At 38.9% G+C, this 21,336-nt stretch overlaps 1 protein-coding gene across 2 annotated transcripts in view; it reads left to right on the top strand.

Moving 5' to 3' along the window:
• The window catches only part of DNAH12 (dynein axonemal heavy chain 12), a 182,034-nt gene that overhangs the window by 141,201 nt on the left and 19,497 nt on the right, over positions 1 to 21,336 (top strand). For both annotated transcript variants that reach the window (XM_056804277.1, XM_056804276.1), the window contains exons 55-62: positions 1,635 to 1,780; positions 2,289 to 2,503; positions 4,063 to 4,255; positions 16,526 to 16,718; positions 17,680 to 17,852; positions 20,116 to 20,256; positions 20,524 to 20,682; positions 21,172 to 21,316. In XM_056804277.1, the coding sequence (XP_056660255.1) occupies positions 1,635 to 1,780; positions 2,289 to 2,503; positions 4,063 to 4,255; positions 16,526 to 16,718; positions 17,680 to 17,852; positions 20,116 to 20,256; positions 20,524 to 20,682; positions 21,172 to 21,316 (1,365 nt within the window). The remainder of the gene's footprint in view (positions 1 to 1,634; positions 1,781 to 2,288; positions 2,504 to 4,062; positions 4,256 to 16,525; positions 16,719 to 17,679; positions 17,853 to 20,115; positions 20,257 to 20,523; positions 20,683 to 21,171; positions 21,317 to 21,336) is intronic.

Raw genomic sequence — 21,336 nt, 5'->3', positions numbered from 1 at the left:
CTTCCCATATTTCTCTGAATCCCTCACATGCCAGTTACAGCCCAATAATGTTCTATTACTTACATCAACACATATTCTGAAGTGGCTCAGTCACTCCCCAGTGTATGAGCACTCACTTGGTTTCTAGTTTTGTTTTTGCTCTCACAAAATATTCCGTAAATATTTTGAATATGTTTTTAATATAATTTTTCTATGAATAGGTACTTTCTTTCTGTCTTATAGCTCATTGGAATATTGTTGCCTAGATTTTTTTGACACTTTTTTAAACCCTCACCTTCCATCTTTAGAATCAATACTCTGTATTGGTTCTAAGGTAGAAGAGCAGGAAGGGCTAGGCAATGGGGGTTCAGTGACTTGCCCAGGGGTCACACAGCTTGGAATTGTCTGAGGCCATATTTGAACCCAGAACCTCCCATCTTCAGGCCTGGCTCTCAATCCACTGAGCTACCCAAATGCCCCCTTTTTTGGCACTTTTAGGGGAAAGGATGGTATTGGGGTGAGAGAAATACTGACATCACTAAAAAAATAGTTTCCTATTTTTCCTTTGCCAAATTGTATTTTCATTCAGGTCCTTTCAGTTTTTGTTTTTGTTCATTTATCTCTTTTAGTCTGTTCATTTATATATCTATTTATTTATGGGTTATTGGAAAAGGATTACAAGATATTGTCAGGAAAATGTATGAAAGGAGAAAATCTGGGATGGCCATGCAGCAGAGATCGTCGTAGGGTCATCAATTCAGATCTGGAATGAATCTCATCGGTTCTCTTATCTGTCCTCCACCTGCTACTGCTGAGGAAATGAAGGCCTAGGCAGATTTAGAGACTTGTTCTAGGCCACAGAGTTGGTAATCATTAGAGATGGGATTTGAACCCAGGTCTTTTGACCCAGAGCCATCATGAAAAATGGACAGTAAACATGCTCCACTCATATCCTCATGTTAAGAAAGTGATGAAGGCTGTAGCATGGACCTGCTGGGATGAGCTTTTGAGAAGTCATATGCTGGAGGAACATGGGATGGGTAGGCAAGGAAGAGTTTCCATTTGGATTACTGAAGAAAATGTCAGTGAGATCACAGATTCATTGGAATATTAATAATATTTGAGTATTACTAAATTTAATACCTATTAAGGACAGTTAAAATGATCTATCAGTATTTCAAAAGACCCACGATTTCATCAGGGTAGCACCTGGGGTCCAGGAGAGGAGGCTCTGGCTATTTTCTGGTTGCACGACCTCAGACAAGTTACTTCTTCATTGGCTGGCGCTGCATGAGATGGCCTCTGAGGTCCTTTCCAGGTCACGACTCCCCCAAACCTTAGGAGGCAGTCTTTATGAGTTTTAGTGTCCAAAAGAAGTCATGGCCATTGGCCAGCCTTTTAGCGCCAAGTCTCTCTGGCCCCCAAAGCTGGTCCTTGGATGACAAACGTCTTTAGATCCACGCCTCAAACCTCTCTAGCCTGGTAAGACCTGCCAGAGATTATTTGGATGTGCCGTAGCATTCTTGGCCGCAGCATCATAGCCAGACCACAGAGTGAAGTTATGAGGACGGCCAACTTTGAGGACCAAGTTGAGTTAAACTTTCCACTGTGCTGTGAAAGAATCAGAACTGTATATTGACTTGTATTTCTTACAGGCAAAAAAAATCCCTTGTTCTGAAGACTTCTCTCTGAGTAAGATTCTGGGTGATCCCATCAAGATTCGAGCCTGGAATATTGCCGGACTACCATCGGATGCATTCTCCATAGACAATGGTGTGATTGTTAGCAATTCCAGGCGTTGGTAAGGACCAGAGAAATTATTTTTCTGCTCGTGTATTTAATCTCAAACTCTAAATGCTGTATTTTCCCTCATTTTTAGAATTCTGTGGATATATTCCCCAATAACAATCAATGTTAGATAGGATTGAATTTTTGGTGCTTATGCATGATTTCATCACATTGGCAATTCCAGATGTGGAAATGCCTCCTGCCAATACATATTGGCAGTCCCTCTGCATTCTGAGAGAGTTGACCAGGAGAACTAGATTGGTGACTTATCCAGAATTACAGAACCATTCTGGGTCAAAGGCATCCCGAGTCCATGGCTGGCTCCTCTCTACTCATTCCACCATTCTCCCTCTCCTGAAAGGACAGAGGTGATGTAGCTGGATAATCTGAAGACTTCCCTGCAGTGATCTATATGGCCCTGGGGCACATGCAGATGGCATCTAAAGTGAGGGATGTTTACAGCGAAATGATCATCACACAGCATGTTGAGAAACTTTAATACTCTTCCTTCTTTATTTCAGGCCTCTAATGATTGATCCCCAGGGTCAAGCCAACAAATGGATTAAGAACTCTGAGAAGGATAACCAACTAAATGTGATTAAGCTCTCAGATTCAGACTACATGAGAACACTGGAAAACTGTATTCAGTTTGGTACCCCACTTCTTTTAGAAAATGTTGGGGAAGAGCTGGATCCCTCTTTGGAGCCCTTACTGCTAAGACAAACTTTTAAACAAGGTAAAAGGAAATCGTAGAAGCATTAGGAATGATAACTGTAGCTCTCATCTTTTTATGCTTTAAGGTTTATATACAGGTTCTCATTTGGCTATTTGAAAACTATCAACTTGGAGAAACTGAAAATTAATAAGTTGAGTTGTTTTTGAGGATTGTAAGATTGCTTTAGTGGCTGAAGGAAGGATGGATTGGAATAGGGAGATATACCAGCAGCCTATTGAAAAATGTTCCCTAGACTACCAGGAGTGAGGTGATGAGGACCTGCCCCCCAGGATGGAGGAGAAAGGAGGGGGCATTTTCAAGAGATGCTGCGAAGGTGAAATCAACAGATCATGGTTACCAGCCTAGATATGGCAGGCAAAAGATAGTGAGGAGCCCAGGATGATTGCTAAGCTCAGAGCCTGAGGATGGTGGTGGCCTTTACAGTAAAAAGGATGGTAGGAAGGTTTAGGGGGAATGAATAACTATTAATAATAAATCATTAATTAAAGAGATTGTTGGAGGCAGGTATAAGTTTCAAGAAGACTTTGTGAAAGGTACATGTGGGAATGGTGGGCAGGTTTTGAATCCTGAATTTGAAGAGCTTTGAATCCCCAGCAAGGATTTTAGATTTGGTCCTGGGGGTGCCAGGGATGAGTAGAGGAGTGACATGTTCAGACGTGATCGTTGGGAGGATCACTTTGGTGGCTCTGAAGGAAAGATTAATAGGAAGGAAAGACTAATAGTAAGAGACCAAGCAGCTGGATGTTGTGACAGTCCAGGTGTCAGGTAAGGAGGGTCTGTACCTTGTGGCTCCACATCCCTTTTGACCCTTAAGTAACTCATAGAGATCATAAGGTGTAAATGGATTGTTGTGGAGCAGATTCTCACTGATGAAATCACAGGTCTTTGACATGAGCAGCTCTGAATGGGTTGATGTCAGATCATTACTTGTCAATGAAAATTTGGGGCTGACCAGCAGGAATGAGTGAAGGAAGACCAGGCAGTGGCTTGGTTCATTGCTATAATCTTGCATAGATTGTCCATTAGACTAGATATGGAAGAGGGAGTCAAGGGTATCAGATGTTTAGGGAATGCAAAGAATCCCAAGTTGGGAATAACAGAGCTAAGTTTGGGTCATGGTTGGGTTGGTCTTTCCTTTTCTCTGTGCCCTTCCCATTTAGGCAAGACGGTCTTCACTGTCAAAGCTGAGTGTTTCTGGCATCTTTAAGTGTCTTCTACAAATGATTAGGGTTTCTGGTTTGAGGCAGAAGGAAAGAAGGAGAAATCTTTCAAATAACATCATCTGGAGGGGTTATAAAATTCAGCAAAAGCGTGTCCATCTCCAGAATGCTCCACTTCCACTGTCGTCTAGTGCTTAGCATAGTACTTGGCACATAGTAAGTCCTTATTAAGGACTTTTTAATTGATTTATCCAACTGTATTTTCTCTGATTATCAATCAAGTCTCCATCCTTTGTAGCCATTAAATATGTTTTAAGGTCATTAGAGAAACAGCGATAGGGCATTTACAGAGGTAAGGGCAAACAATATCTGTTTCTTTCTTGTTTTTTGAAACATCAGGAGGCATTGATTGCATGAGGCTTGGAGAAGTCATTATTGAATATTCCTTTGATTTCAAATTCTATATCACCACAAAACTGAGAAATCCTCATTATATGCCTGAGCTGGCTACAAAAGTTTCTCTGCTCAATTTCATGATAACACCAGAAGGACTTGAAGACCAATTACTTGGGATCGTAGTTGCGAAGGAGAGGTATGTGCTTTCTTAGATCGTAATTCTAGAAATGTCATTGAAGGCCATTAAAACACAGCTGTGTATTTTTTGACAATTATGTCATATTTTCTGTTTCTACATAATTTATATAACTTCTTTATCTTTTACATTAGTTATTCTTTAATAGCTAAGTTACGGGTGTTCACTCTGCTAGGATTTTACTCTATCGATGTGTTTTAGGAAACATGGTTTGGCCCTCAATGTTACGGGATATGTATATCATCTGAGACGCCAGTGATCTCCTTTCTAAGCATCCTAAGCAGTACAGGATGAAAGGCTATCTAGAGCTGTTCCTATCAACAGCAGAATGACAGCTAAGGAGCTTTAAATGAAAGAGGAGAGTATGAATTTGTTTAGAAATAAAAGAAAAAAACCTTTTGTGTAAGATTTAGAATGCATTAGGATGCATTATTGGGTAGACTAGAACCTGTCATCATCTATGACATTTATTTTACTTTAAATAAAATAAAATAATTATTTATTTTTAGCATTCTTTTTAAAAAAAATTATGCATTTCTTATTCTCCCCTCCTTCCAGTCCCTCTCCTTGAGAAGGCAAACAATATGATCCCATTACAGATGTGAAAACATGCAAAACATATTTCTTTTTTTTCCCTTTTAAACATTATTTTATTTGGTCATTTTCAAACATTATTCATTGGAAAAAAAAGATCATTTTCTTTTCCTCCCCCCCTCCAGCCACCCCTCCCATAGCCAAATCGCGATTCCACTGGGTATCACATGTGTCCTTGATCCAAACCCATTTCCATGTTTTTGGTATTTGCATGAGGGTGTTCATTTAGAGTCTCTCCTCAATCATATCCCCTTAACCCCTGTAGTCAAGCAATATCCTTTCCTTGGTGTTTTCACTCCCACAGTTTGTCCTATGCTTGTGGATAGTGTTTTTTCTCCTAAATCCCTGCAGATTGTTCAGGGACATTACAGCGCCACTAATGGAGAAGTCCATTACGTTCGATTATACCACAGTGTATTAGTCTCTGTATAGAATGTTCTCCTGGTTCTGCTCCTTTCGCTCTGCATCACTTCCTGGAGGTCGTTCAGTTCACATGGAATCCCTCCAGTTCATTGTTCCTTTGGGCACAATAGTATTCCATCACCAACACATACCACAATTTGTTCAGCCATTCCCCAACTGAAGGGCATCCCCTCCTTTTCCAATTTTTGGCCACCACAAAGAGCGCAGCTAAGAATATTTTTGTACAAGTCTTTTTCCTTATGATCTCTTTGGGGTACAACCCCAGCAGTGCTATGGCTGAATCAAATGGCAGACAGTCTTTTAGTGCCCTTTGGGCATAGTTCCAAATTGCCTTCCAGAATGGTTGGATCAATTCACAACTCCACCAGCAATGAATTAATGTCCCGACTTTGCCACATCCCCTCCAGCATTCATTAATTTCCTTTGCTGTCATGTTAGCCAGTGTGAAGTGTGAAGTGATACCTCAGAGTTGTTTTGATTTGCATTTTTCTGATTATCAGAGATTTATAACACTTTTTCATGTGCTTATTGATAGTTTTGATTTCTTTAACTGAAAATTGCCTATTCATGTCCCTTGTCCATTTGTCCATTGGAGAATGGCTTGATTTTTTGTACAATTGGTTTAGTTCTTTATAAATTTGAGTAATTAGACCTTTGTTAGAGGTTTTTGTAATGAAGATTGTTTCCCAATTTGTTGCTTCCCTTCTAATTTTGGATGCATTAGTTTTGTTTGTACAAAAACTTTTTAATTTGATGTAATCAAAATTATTGATTTTACATTTTGTGATTTTTTTCTAGCTCTTGCTTGGTTTAAAGTCTTTCCTTTCCCAAAGATCTGACAAGTATACTATTCTGTGTTTGCCTAATTTGCTTATAGTTTCCTTCGTTATATTCAGGTCATTCACCCATTCTGAGTTTATCTTGGTGTTGGGTGTGAGATGTTGATCCAAACCTAATCTCTCCCATACTGTCTTCCATTTTTCCCAGCAGTTTTTTTTTTATCAAAAAGTGGGTTTTGGTCCCCAAAACTGGGATCTTTGGGTTTATCATAGACTGTCCTGCTGAAGTCATTTACCCTGTCTATTCCACTGATACTCCTTTCTATCTCTTAGCCAGTACCAAATTGTTTTGATAACCACTGCTTTATAGTATAGTTTGAGATCTGGGACTGCAAGTCGTCCTTCCTTTGCATTTTTTTCCATGATTTCCCTGGATATCCTTGATCTTTTGTTCTTCCAAATGAACACTGTTATGTTTTTTTCTATGTCAGTAAAGAAGTTTTTTGGTAGTTCAATGGGTATGGCACTAAATAAGTAAATTAATTTGGGTAGGATTGTCATTTTTTTTTAATGTTAGCTCGTCCCACCCATGAGCAATCAATGTTTTTCCAATTGTTTAGATCTAGTTTTAATCGTGTGGAGAGTGTTTTGTAGTTTGTTCATATAGTTCCTGTGTTTGTCTTGGCAAAGAGATTCCCAAGTATTTTATATTGTCTAGGGTGATTTTAAATGGAATTTCTCTTTCTAATTCTTGCTGCTGAGATGGGTTGGAAATATATAGAAATGCCGATGACTTATGTGGGTTTATTTTGTATCCTGCAACTTTGCTAAAGTTGTAGATTATTTCGACTAGCTTTTTGGTTGATTCTCTAGGATTCTTTAAGTAGACCATCATATCATCCACAAAAAGTGATAGCTTGGTCTCCTCATGGCCAATTTTAATACCTTCAATTTCTTTTTCTTTTTCTTCTCTAATTGCTACTGCTAGTGTTTCTAGTACAATGTTAAATAATAGGGGTGATAATGGGAATACTTGTTTCACTCTTGATCTTATTGGGAAGGCTTCGAGTTTATCCCCATTGCAGATGATGTTTGCTGATGGTTTCAGATATATACGATTTATTATTTTTAGAAAAGGCCCTTCTATTCCTATACTTTCTAGTGTTTTCAATAGGAATGGGTGTTGTATTTTATCAAAGGTTTTTCTGCATCTATTGAGATAATCATGTGATTTTTGTCAGTTTGCTTGTTAATATGGTCAATTATGTGGATGGTTTTCCTAATATTGAACCATCCTTGCATTCCTGGTATGAATCCTACCTGGTCATAGTGAATAACCCTTGTGATGACTTGCTGGAGTCTTTTTGCAAGTATCCTGTTTAAGATTTTTGCATCTATATTCATTAAAGAGATTGGTGTATAGTTTTCTTTATTTGTTTTTGACCTGCCTGGCTTTGAGATCAGTACCATGTTTGTGTCATAAAATGAATTTGGTAGCACTCCTTCTTTGCTTATTCTGTCAAATAGTTTGTATAATATTGGGATTAGTTGTTCTTTGAATGTTTGATAGAATTCATTTGTGAATCCATCTGGACTTGGGGATTTTTTCTTAGGAAGTTCTTTGATGGCTTGTTCAATTTCTTTTTCTGATATGGGGTTGTTTAGGTAATTTATTTCTTCCTCTGTTAGTCTAGGCAATTTATATTTTTGTAAGTATTCATCCATATCATCTAGATTGCTATATTTGTTTCCATATAATTGGGCATAATAGTTTTTAATGATTGCCTTAATTTCCTCTTCATTAGAGGTGAAGTCTCCCTTTTCATCTTGGATACTGTCAATTTAGTTTTTTTCTTTCCTTTTTTTTAATTAGACTGACTAGTACTTTGTCTATTTTATTTGTTTTTTCAAAGTACCAGCTTGTAGTATTATTTATTAAATCAATAGTTCTTTGACTTGCAATTTTATTAATTTCTCCTTTGATTTTTAGGATCTCTAATTTAGTCTTCATCTGAGGATTTTTAATTCGTTCACTTTCTAATTTTTTAATTTGCATGCCCAATTCATTGACCTCTGCCCTCCCCAATTTGTTAATATATGAACTCAAGGATATAAATTTCCCCCTGAGTACTGCTTTGGCTGCATCCCATAGGTTTTGAAAGGATGTCTCATCATCATCATTTTCTTCAATGAAGTTATTAATTGTTTCTATGATTTGTTCTTTAACCAGTTTTGGAGAATCATATTGTTTAATTTCTAATTAATTTTTGATTTACCTCTCCACATACCCTTACTAATTATTATTTTCATTGCATTGTGATCTGAGAAGGTTGCATTTATTATTTTTGCTCTTTTGCACTCATTTGCAATGTTTTTATGCCCTAATACATGGTCAATTTTTGTAAATGTACCATGTACTGCTGAGAAGGAGGTATATTCCTTTTTGTCCTTATTTATTTTTCTCCACATGTTTACTAACTCTAATTTTCCTAAAATTTCATTCACTTCTCATACCTCTTTCTTATTTATTTTTTGGTTTGATTTATCTAGTTTGGATAGAGGAAGGTTCAGGTCTCCCACTAGTATAGTTTTTCTATCTATTTCATCCTTGACCTCCCCTAATTTCTCCTTTAGAAATCTGGATGCTCTGCCATTTGGTGCATACATGTTGAGTACAGATATTTCCTCATTGTCTATACTGACTTTTATCAGGATGTAATTACCTTCCCTATCTCTTTTAACTAAATTTATTTTTACTTTGGCTTTGTCAGATATCATGATTGCGACTCCTGCCTTCTTTTTATCAGTTGATGCCCAATGGATTTGTCTCCATCCTCTTACTTTCCCCTTATGTGTATTTACCTTCCTCATGTGTGTTTCTTTTAAACAGCATATGGTAGGGTTTTGGATTCTAATCCACTCTGCTATTTGCTTGCATTTTATGGGTGAGTTCATTCCATTCACATTCAGAGTTATGTTTACTAGCTGTGTATTTCCTGGCATTTTGATTTCTACTCCTGGTCGTGCCTTTTCTTCTTTCACTATTTCCTTCTACACCGATGTTTGTTTTCAATCAATCCCCCTAGTTCCCATCCTTATTTTACTTCCCTTTCTACCCCCTCCATTCTTATACCCCCTTATTTTCCCTGTAGTCTTTCTAAAATTATCCCCCCCACCCTCTCCCTCCCTTGTACTGCTTCCCTCCCCACCAGTCGTTTGTTAGCCTTCTACTCCCCTATAGGGCACAAATCTATTCGCTGCCCCAATGGATTGGATTGTTCTTCCCTATTTGGGTCACTTTCAAAGTATGTAAGAGTTGAGTATTTCCTATCTCTAACCCCTTACCCTTCCAGTGTATTGATGTTCTCTCCCCTCCCACCATGAGCTTCTTTGTGACATATAAATTTACCCCCATTTGTTTCTTTTCCCATTTCTTTTAGTATTAACCTCTCTTTTTTAACCCTTTTATAGCTCTAGTTGTATATATATATATATATATATACACACACACACGTATATGTATTTATGCATGCATATATCTATATACCTATTTATGTCTTGTCATTTCATCCTATACAGTTTGCAACTGTTCCCTCTAAGTGTAATTCTTCTAGCTGCCAAGGTGATAGCGACAGATTTTAAGAGTTAACAATGACCTTTTTTCTATAGGGATACATATCATTTTAACTTATTGAGTCTCTTAAAATTTTTGTTGTTGTTGTTTTGTTTTTCTTTTCCCCCTCTTTTTAAATTACCTTTTGATGATTCTCTTGAGTTCTGTGCTTGGACATCAAATTTTCTGTTCAGGTGTGGTCTTTTCTTTAAAAATTCTTGGAATTCTTCTATTTTGTTGAATTACCATACTTTCCCCAGTAAGAATATATTCAGTTTTGCTGGGTAGTTGATTCTTGGTTGTAGACCTAGTTTTCTTGCTTTCAGGAATATCATATTCCATGCCTTTTGGTCCTTCAGTGTCCTGGATGCAGTCAGATCCTGTGTTATCCTCACTGTGGTTCCATGGTATCTGAATGACTTCTTCTTGGCAGCTTGTAATATCTTTTCTTTGGTCTGATAGTTCTTGAATTTGGCTATAACATTCCTGGGATTAAGTACAGGAGTTGATCTGTGGATTCTTTCAATCTCCACTTTTCCCTCTTGTTCTGGGATATTGGGGCAGTTTTCTTGAATAATTTCCTATAGTATTATGTCCAGGCTTTTTCTTTTGTCATGGTCTTCTGGTAGACCAATGATTCTTAAATTGTCTCTCCTCGAACGATTTTCTAAATCCTCTGTTTTATGAATGAGATGCTTCATATTTTCCTCAATTTTTTCATTCTTTTGGTTTTGTTTTATAGTGTCCTGCTGCCTTGTGAGGTCACTTAATTCCAGTTGTTGTATTCTGGTTCTTAAAGACTGGATTTCATCTCTGGCTTTTTGGCAATCCTTTTCCTTCTGGTCTGATTTTCTTTGAAGGTCATCTTTCATCTCCTTTGCCTCATTTTCCAGCTGATTGATTTTGGCTTTCAAGACACTGTTTTCTGTTTCCAGATGACTTATCTTGCTGTTAAAGTTGTCTTCAACCTCTCTTAATTGTGTTTTGAATTGCATTTTGAGTTCTTCCACAGTCTGTATACAATTCATTGGGATTTCTGATTTATTGTTTGCTGATGCCTTCCCCTCTGTTCCGTTTGCTGTATAGAAGCTATCTATTGTACTTTTCTTTTCTTTCTTCTTTTTCTGTTGTTTGCTCATATTCTCCCCTTCTTTGCTCCCCATATTTGTCTGTACTCTTGCTCCTCTCATTTTTTTTTGTTTTTTGGGGCTTCTGTCAGTCTCTTCTCTTGGAGCTTTGACAGAAGATCTCTCAGTGCAGTCTCTTGGGGAATGTTGTTGGGGGTTTGAGCTTCCCTGTCCTCTGGAGGCTTTTGATTGGATTAAAGTCCAGCAGTCAATGAGGAGGGGTGTGGAGCCTGGCCTTCCCTGAGTTCTGAAGACTTTTGATGGGATTAAGTTCAGCTTGGGTGTGCCCTGAGTCCAAAACCTCCTGGAAGGCTGGAGCAAATATGGAGGATCTCCACAGCTCTGGCCAGGCTGCCAGGTTTATGGTCCCTCTTTAGCAACTTTCCCACCTCTGTGTTCGATGCTCTGAACTTGGCACAGCCCTGCCCATAAGGTACACCCTCCAAACCAGCACCTTTGCCTGCCCAGAAGTTCCTACTGCCGCTGGAGTCTCAGTGCTCTGGGTGGACGGGGGGGGGGGGGGAGGGAGGAGTCCTGGCACCTTCCTTCTCCCTTCCCCTTAAACCCGAGTGTTCTCGGATTCTGTATTTTCAGGGGGCATACCTTTTGAATTGAGTCCAGCAGGAGGGTTCCCCGGCTCTGTCTTGTTGTTAGGTTTGCTTTTCAGTCCCCTAGGATCATTCAGTTTGTGATTGGTAAGGAAGGGTATTCAGTGGTCTGAACTTCTGCTCCTTCTAGGCCGCCATCTTGACTCCCAAAACATATTTCTATATTAGCCATGTTACAATAAAGCAAGATAAAGAAAATGAAAAAGTCTGCTTCAGTGTGCCATCAGAGTCCATCTGGAGGTGGAGAGTATTTTTCATCTGAGGTCCTTTGGAATTGCCATAGATCATCCTCATCTTTTCACAGCTGATCATTGTCTCCCAGGTTTCTCTGAAACCATCCTGCTCATCCTTTCTTATCACAAAGTAGTATTCCATCACATTCATTATCATCTATGGCATGTCTTTGTTCCAAGTCCCTCTCCCTCTCCTGGGATGCTTTCCCTCCATACCCTTATCGCTGCCTCTCTGCCTTTAAAGCTATCACCTATATGAGCCCTATCATCCTCCTAGTGGTTGATTCTCTCTCCTCAATTGAGTTTGCTTTTAACTGTCTGTGCAGAGGAGATATAGGTAGGCTATAAGTGCCTTAAGGTTGGGTCTTTCTAAAAAACCTTTATATCCCAAGCACATAACACAGTCTTATACATTATAATATAGTGGAAAGAACATTGGCTATGAAGTCTAAAGACCTGGATTCAAATTATTTCTTGGACCCTTATTATCTTTGATATATTGAGTAAGACACTTAATCTCTGTGGTCCTTTCTTGGTAATATAAGGGGGTTAGACCAATTAAACATCTGAGGTTCTTTCCAGTTCCAGAGTTATGATCCTAGAATTGAAATTGAAATTGTGATTGTCCAAGGAGTCCATGCCATGAAACCATACTATAGATAAGGCTGTCTTTGGTTCTTCTAGTAAATTTGATGAAGTTCAAGACAACCCTATAATACAAAATGCCATAAAATAATGGGTTATGCTTGAGTGGTTTGTATTTGGTATATTATCTAGCTACATGGTTTAAATAGGAGTCTTACATCTTAAAGGATCAATTAGGAAAATCCATTGTCATGCCAAGATTCTCAGATAGATGGGGAAAGATCTATTTGAGATATAGTAGTAACATAACCAGGGAGTGATAAGACTTTTCTGATTCTGTTCCACTTATATTTTGTTTTCCACCTTTTTTTATAAAAATCTAACATATAGGTATAAATTGCTTTTGTGTATCTTTTAGAAATGTACTTTAAGGGAAATTTAGAAATTCAATTTAGTTTCTATCTAAACTCCTTTGGTCAAACATACCAAAGGCTCCTGAGGTCTTTTAGTTTGCACTCCATTAAGGTTTTCTAAATTATCATTATTATTTTAATATATTTTAATTTATTATTTACTTTTTAGCATTTTTCCTTTTAAATTATGAGTTACAAATTATCTCATTCCCTTCCACTTCTCTCTCACCCACCAAGAAGACAAGCAATATGGTATCAATTATGAGAAATCATGAATTTCTATATTAGTTATATAGTTAAAAATCAAGAAAAATAAAGAAAGTGATAAAATTATACTTTAATTTGCACTAAGAGTTCACCAGTTTTCTTTCTGGATCAGGATAGCCTTTTCATCATCATGAGTCCCTTGAAATTGTCTTTGATCATTGTATTGATTAAAGTAAAATCTTTTACAGTTGATCATCATATCATTGTTGTTATTATTGCACAATTATCTTCCAGTTCTCATTCACTTTGCATCAGTTCATAGAGACCTTGCCATATTTTTTCTCAAACTACTCCCTTGATTATTTCTTATAGCATAATAGTATTCCATCCCAGTTAAATACTGCTACTGGTTCAGCCATTCCCTAAGTGATGAGCATCCCCTTCATTTCCAATTCTTTGCCACCACAAAAAGAGCTGCTATAAAAAACTTATATACATTTGGATCTTTTTCTTTTTCCTTTGATCTCTTGTAGTAGTCAAAGTAGTAGAGTTGAGGCAGAGTATGCATGGTATGATAGCTTTTTGGGCCTAATTCCAAATTGTTCTTTGGAATGGTTAGACCAGTTTACCACTCTGCCAACAGTTCATTAGAGTGCATATTTTTCCTCATCCCCTTCTGCCTTTGTCATTTCTGATAGATATGAGGTGGTACCTCAAAGTTGTTTTGTTTTTCTTTAATAGTGATTTAGAGCATTTTTTTCCTATGACTAAAGATAGCTTTGATTTCTTCTTCTGAAGACCCCTGTTCATATCCTTTGACCATTTATCAATTAGGGAATGGCTTTTATTTTTATAAATTGGACTCTACTCTATACTCAGCATGTATTTGAGAAATGAGAGTTTTGTCAGATAAACTTGCTGTAAGAGATTTTGGTATTATTTTATTGTCTAAGGTACCTTTTAGCACAAATTTTCCTGATTATCTTTTAAAATTAGATCTATTTTTGTTTTTGCTTTAAGATCATAATTGCCACTCCTACTTTTTTAAAGTTCAACTGAAGCATACTAGATTTTGCTCAAGGCCCTTGTTTTAACTGTGTATCAAGAGTGTTTCTTGTAAACACCATATTGTTGGATTCTAGTTTCTAATCCATCCTACTATCTGTTTCACTTTGGTGGATGAGCTCATCCCATTCACATCAACAGTTATAATTGTGTGTTTTCCTCCATCCCATTTTCTTCTGTATCTTCTCTTTTTATCCTGTCCCTTTTCCAAAGTATGTTTTGCTTTTGAACATTGCCACTCTTATCTCTCCACTTACTTCCTTTTGTCCACTTGCCCTCCTATTTTCCTTTATTTCTATATCCAGTTGAGTATATAGATATTCTTTATATAGATACTCTTTGAATCAATTCTGATGAGACTGAGGTTCAAGCATTGGCTATTATGCCCGCATTTCCTCTCCATTGTAAATATTCTTCCTTTTGTGCCTCTTTTATGTGAGAAATTTTCCTCCTTTTTCTCTCCTTTTTCCCTCTTCACTTAGTGCTGCCCCTCTTTCTCACCTCTTCATTTTTTTTGGGTGATGATTCCAACATACTTGACTCACATCCATGCCCTCTCTCTATGCCATCTCTTTTGAATTGCTCTAATAATGATAATAATGTTTTTAGGAGTTACATATATCATCTCTCCATATAGAAATGCCAGCAGTTTAACTTAATGGAGGCCCTTATCATTACTCTTTCATGTTTACCTTTTGCTTCTCTCGAGTCTTATGTTTGAATGTCATATTTTCTGTTCAGCTCTAGTCTTTTCTTCAAGAATACCTGGAAGTCTTCTATTTTGTTAAATAACCATCCTCCACAATTATAATGCTAGCTCCTTTTATCCTAAGACCTTCGTTTAATGTAGAAGTTGCTAAATCTCATGTGACTGTGGCTACATAGTATTTGAATTATTATTATTTTTTTGCCTTGTTGAAGTATTTTATCGTTGACTGTGAACTCTGGAATTTGACTGTAATATTCCTGAGAATTTTCATTTTGGAATATCTCTTAGGAGGTAACTGGTATATTCTTTTAATTTCTGTTTTGCCCTCTCCATTTAAGAATTTGGGGCAGTTTTCCTTGGTAATTTCTTATAATATGATGTCTAGGCTCTTTCTTTGGTGATGGCTTTCAGATAGTCTAATAATTCTTAAATCATCTGTCCTTGATCTATTTTCCAGATTAGTTGGGTTTCCAATGAAATATTTCATATTTCTTTTCTTTTTTTTATTCATTTGACTTTGTATTGTTTCTTGATGTCTCAAGGAATCAACTTCTACTCACCCAATTCTGATTTTCAGGACATCATTTTTTTCAGTGAAATTTTTAACCACTTTTTCCATTTGGTCAATTTTTTTAAAAAGAGGTCTTTTCTTCTGTGAAGTTTTGTGCCTGTTTTACTATTGGGCCAATTATGGTTTTTTTAAAGAGTTTTTTCTCCATTTTTTTTGTGTGCCTCTTTTACCAAGCTCTAAATTTTCTTTCATATTTTCTTACATCACTCTTATTTCTTTTTCCATTTTTTCTCAACCAATCTTCCTGCTTTAAATATTCCAGAAATTATTGTTGGACGTGGGCCCAGTTAGCACTTTTCTTTGCACTTTTTTATTATCTTCTTCTGAGTTTATGTATTGATCTTCCCTGACACCAAAATTAACTTTTTTTTCTTTTAAACACAAACCTTCTGTCTTGGAATTAATACTAAGTTTTAGTTCCAAGACAGAAGAGAGATGAGGGCTAGGCAATTGAAACTAAGTGACTTGCCTAGGGTCATACCAGCTAGGAAATGTCTGAGACCAAATCTGTATGCTTGACTCTCTATTCAATGAGCCACTTAGTTGTCCCAAAGTAGCTTTTTAGGGTCAAATTCTTTTTTGTGGTTTACTCATTTTCCAGCCCATTTCTTGATTTTGAACTTTATGTTCAAGTTGAGCTCTGCCCACCCGGGGTGAGGAGGCATTGTGCCAAACTTCAGGCTTTTTCATACTGTGTTTTCAGAGCTAGGTCTGGCATTCTGCAAATTTCCAGTGCTTCCAAAGGAGTGTGATTCTGGAAGAGGGATGGTCAGTGCTCTTTTGTTTGGCACTCTGGTCTTTACCCAGGAAAGACTATTTTGGTCCCTTGCAGCCATCCTGGACTATGACCCAGAACTGCTTATAGCCAGTAGAGTTTCCAATCAACAACTAGCTGCACCCAGTGCCAGCAAGGGGTACCCTGTCACCTCTCTCTGACTAATTGACTTATCCTCTTAATCTCTGCACTGTGAGCTCCAGAAGCTACTGTTGCTTCTGTGGTCTCTGTTGCTGCTGCCACAGGTGTGGGCTCCAGACTCTACTCCAATGTCCCAAACTTCTCTTGCTGACCTCCTAAGTCATCTTAGGCCAGAAGAATGCCTCCCTCTGACATTTGGTTGGCTTTCTTGCTTCAAAATTTGATTTGAGGTGTTATTTTAAAGTTGTCTAGATGGGAATGTTGGGAGAGTTAAGCTATGTGGTTGCTTTTAATCCTCCCTTTTCTCCAGATTGATTTTCATTCCTTTAAGTTTCCTTACTCCATGAAGTTTATGAATTGTGTTACAAAATGCACATTTGATGGCTGGAGAGCCTACTTCCTAAAGGAGATGCTTCTCTTTTGTTAGACCAGAATTAGAGGAAGAGAGAAATGCTCTCATTCTCCAGTCGGCTGCCAACAAGAAACAGCTGCATGATATAGAGAGCAGGATTCTAGAGACACTGTCTTCCTCAGAAGGGAACATTCTGGAGGATGAAAGTGCCATCAAGGTTTTGGATTCTGCGAAATTGATGTCCAATGAGATCTCAAAGAAACAGCAGGTAAAAAGAGAAACAAGAAAACAAACAATTAAGCTGACAAAAAGGGTATCTATAAATCTATGAAATGGGGAGTTCCATTAGAACTCCCCATTTAGATGAAACCAAAAGAGGACTGGCATTGGAGACAGGGGAACCAGAGTTCAAATCCTGCCTTTGACCCATACTAGTGGCTTGATCCTGGATAACTCACTTAATCTCTTCTGCCTTAGTTTTCTCATCTGTAAAATTTGTGCTATTAGATTAGGTGCTAACCTATCTCTCAGGTCATTGTAATGATCAAAGGAGATAATATTTGAAATGTATTCAGCACAGTGCCTGGCACACAGTAAATGCTATAGAAATGTTAGTTGTTATTAATAATGCTATTTTGCAGATTTCAGGTTTCTAAAAGAAAAGCTTTCTTTTTTTTTAAACCCTTACCTTCAGTCTTGGAGTCAATACTGTGCATTGGCTCCAAGGCAGAAGAGTGGTAAGGGCTAGGCAATAAGGGTCAAGTGACTTGCCCAGGGTCACACAGCTAGGAAGTGGCTGAGGCTAGAAAAGAAAAGCTTTCTACAAATTAGAGCCAATCCAAATTGGAACAAGCTGCCTTAGGATTGCTGGGAATGCTATTGAAAGGTTCTAGTATGAGTGAGACTAGCCTAACTGGTCGAAAAATCATTGAATTTAGAGCTAGGAAGACAGGTTCAAATCCTGCCTTAGAGACTAGTTGTACGATCCCAGGCAAGTGAATTAATCACTTTGTGCCACTATTTCCTTATCTGGACTATGAAGGGGTTGGACTTGACAACCTCCAAGGTCCCTACCAGCTCTAAATAGATGATCTCCAAAGTCCCCTTCGACTCTGAAAGTCTGATTTTTTTTGAAAATTCCTAAATTTCCTATGAATTCCTGAGGAAAACACATTCCATAAAAAGATTGTTTCAGAAATTTAATAAACTTTTTCCATTTACTTTCTTAGATTGCAGAGAAAACAGAAATAAAAATCGCAGAGTCAAGAGAAGGCTACCGACCCATTGCTAAGCATTCATCAGTCTTATTCTTTAGCATTGCAGACCTGGCTAACATTGATCCCATGTACCAGTATTCACTCACCTGGTTTGTTAACCTTTATATCAACTCTATTCATGATAGGTAAGCATCATTCCCCCCTCCCCCTGCCTCCATTTGTTCTTTCTAGGTATAATTTCCCACTTTCTGTGTTTGAAGTTACTGATAGAGTATTAGATCCTTTGCTGGCTTCCCTCTGTCTTCTCATCTCCCAATGTGGCCATTTTCTAAGGTCTCCTAATCCGATTTCTCTCCGAACTCTGTCCCTTGTACGTCTTATCTGTTGTCCTTAGGGTGGCTGGTTTTCTCTCTACAGCAGGAGGTGCTGGTTCTGCCTTGGAAAGCCCTAACTCTGATGGGATAGATTGGCTTGAGATCCAGCTTGTATCCCAGGTCATTTACTGATGCTTCCAGGAGTCCAGCTAGCCCAGACCACTATCAGGCTTTCTTCCACCTGGTTCCTCCTCCTCCACCCTGCCTCCTCATCTCTGTACCACCCCCGCCCCTTACACCATATGTACGACCAGTGGGGGATGTAAACCTGCTCTGCTAAGCCCACAGAATCATAGCATTTCACTACCAAAGGAGACAAGAGCCTTCTGGTTTAAGAGTTCTTTACTCTGATGTACCCTGCACCCCGCTAGTTGTCTGGTGAAGCCTATGGACTCCTCAGAGTGAGGCTTCTTGCTTAGGATTATTCACGATGGAAGGAACCCCTGGATCCTTGGCCCCTCTTAGTCAAGTCGAAGAGCACACTCACAGTCTTGGCTCCTGTGTCACATTGTTAATTCCTAGCAAGCTGGCAGTCCATGCAGACTTTCAGACCTTTCTCAGCTCAGCTGCCTCCCTCCCCCTGTACTCACCTGAACCCTGGACCAGTGGCCACCATGCCTGGCCAGGAGAGGAAAAGGCAGCCCCACTAGGGTCCTGCGAAGTATCTGCATCCCTCTACATGCTGAAGGGACTCTCAGCAGGCAGGGTGGTGGGGGCAGTGGGGAGGCGAGAAGCTGGAGGATGACCAGCAAGCAACAGAATTCCCTGGCTGGTTCTGGTGTGAGATACCCTGCCCTGCTTCCTGAACAACTCTCAGCAGTGCCCCCAGACTGTGCTGCTCCCTCTCTGCACTCTGGGCAGGGGTGTGTGTGTGGATGGTCATATCAGCACCACGGCCAGCAGCTCTGCCCAGGCTTCATACCTAGCTGGAAACTGCTTCCTGAACCCCAGTCCCACATTTCAAGTAGCCAGCTTTTTGGAGTCCAGGGCCTCCAACCTCAGCCCCCGAAGGGACAAAAATCTTCCTGCTTTGCTTCTAAGATCTCATTCGTCCCTTGCCCCTGCCCCAAGGAAGTGCCATCGCTTTCATCTGCCTGAAAGCTATCTGTTCTTGAACACAGAAGATCTTTAGGACTAAATGAGGCTGTCTCCAACAAGGTAAAACCACAGAGGTGGATTTAAAGAAGCAGGATCATCTATCTGGCCTTCCTAAAATCCAACTCATCTGTTGTTTCCTCTACTCTCCCATCCCACTCCTTTGGAATTCTTTGGCCATCTCTTGCCCCTAGAATCATGAGGCTGTGTGGCATCATCTGTTCAATTATACAGATGACTTTTGGAAGAGAAGTTTAAAAGAGAGATGGTTAACTTGAAACCGAGCCATCCAAGACCTTAGAATGGAGGTGGGTTGTGAGCTGGGTCTTGAAGGCTGAGATTTTAGATAGAGAGAGAAGAAGTAGGGGTGGCATTGCCCTTGGCATCAGTCAACAAGTTTTGTTTGTTTTTTTTTTTCCTTCAAACTGTTCCTAAGATCCATTCTCTTATTTTCCCACCTTGTCCTGTAATATCTTTTCCTTTCTCTCATGGCTCCAAATCTCCTTATCTTTTGAGATATAACTCTTATTCCATACTTCTGAGTTTCCCTAGGTTTTTCTCTAGCTAAAAGTCTGTCTTTTTCTGTCTCTTGCCTTTCCTTCTTTCTCTTCCTCTCTTGCTCTTTCCCATGGATGGCTATCTGTCTCTGTCTCTCCCTGCTATTGGGGATTAAGTCACCTTGTTGAGAGTTATCATATCACATGTACCTGCGGCATCTCCTCAAACAGACTATCTCTTTCTTCTTTGCATTTCCTCTGGGTCTTTCCATCAAGTACAGAACTGTTCATTTATTTCAGTCTGGCCATTGGGTTGAAGAATTATTAGCAGGCCATTGTGAAGCAGCTTAGATAATGGGGGTTTTATCTTGCTTTTCAAATGTTTGTGGCTCTGAAAATTCAATCATTAATGTTTTCTTAGCCTCAATTCTTTTTCTGGTCTTACCCTAATTTCCCATCTTCTTTTGCCCCCATCATTTCAGTAACCGATCCAAGATTTTGGAGAAACGCCTCCGGTACTTAAATGACCACTTCACCTACAACTTGTATTGCAATGTGTGCCGGTCCCTGTTTGAGAAAGACAAGCTGCTTTTCTCTTTTTTGCTCTGCTGTAATCTTCTTTTGTAAGTGGCCTCCCCCTCCCCCCAGCCCTTTACCCCCCACCTTAGCCTGATCAACAAAATCTTAGCAGCAAAGATAAAATCTAAACTCCAGAGCTTCTTTGCCATTCTCTCCCTTGAGAAGCCTGCAGGCTGCCCTCCTTTACAGTCTGTATTTTACCAACCTCACCAGTTGTATGTAGAATACAGACAGAATGCAGAGAACACCCTGTGTGGTTCTTGGTAGTTTTCTAACATGTCTCTCCATTGGTGTTTGCTTTTGAAATACAGAGCCAGGAAAGAGATCGAACAGTCAGAATTCATGTTTCTTTTGACGGGTGGAATTGGACTTAAGAGCTCTGAGAAAAACCCTGATCCTTCTTGGTTACAAGAAAAAAGTTGGGAGGAACTATGCAGGGCCAGTGAATTCCCAGCCTTTACAGGACTCAGGTAACTGCTAAGATGTTATTGAATGGAGGGTGGCTGGGTGACTCAGTGGATTGAGAAGCAGGCCTAGAGACAGGCGGTCATGAGTTCAAATTTGACCTCAGACATTTTCTAGTTGTATGACCCTGGGCAAGTCACTTAACCCCCATTGCCTAGCCCTTACCACTCTTCTGCCTTGGAGCCAATACACAGTATGGATTCTAAGACAGAAGGTAAGGGATTAAAAAAAGGTTGTTATTGCATGTTGCTAGTGGTTAATGACTATTCAAAAAGAATCCTGTAGAGCCCATGTTTCTTCTCTCTTGAAACTCAATCTTTCTTTATTTTGCCTTAGTAGACTGTAAGCTCTCCAAAGGCAGGAATTGTTCCATTTTTGTCATTGTATGCCCAATACCCAGAGCGATGCTTTTGAAGATATGTGATAAATGTAGTATTGCATTAATTTTTTCAAATAAAAGGAAATCAATAACTATGGACATATTTTTATTTTAGGGATCATTTCCAGAAATATATAAAAGAATGGCGTGAAATCTATGACAGTAAAGAACCACATAATGTTACTTTTCCCAAACCATTTGACACAAATCTGAATGAGCTGCAAAAGATCATTGTGCTCCGTTGCTTAAGGCCTGATAAGGTAACAGAAATCGTGTTTGT

This window comes from Monodelphis domestica, chromosome 7 (genome assembly GCF_027887165.1).
Source record: "Monodelphis domestica isolate mMonDom1 chromosome 7, mMonDom1.pri, whole genome shotgun sequence".
Taxonomy (NCBI): domain Eukaryota; kingdom Metazoa; phylum Chordata; class Mammalia; order Didelphimorphia; family Didelphidae; genus Monodelphis; species Monodelphis domestica.
Note: the sequence above shows the minus strand (reverse complement) of the source record. Positions and strands in the feature narration are given on the sequence as shown.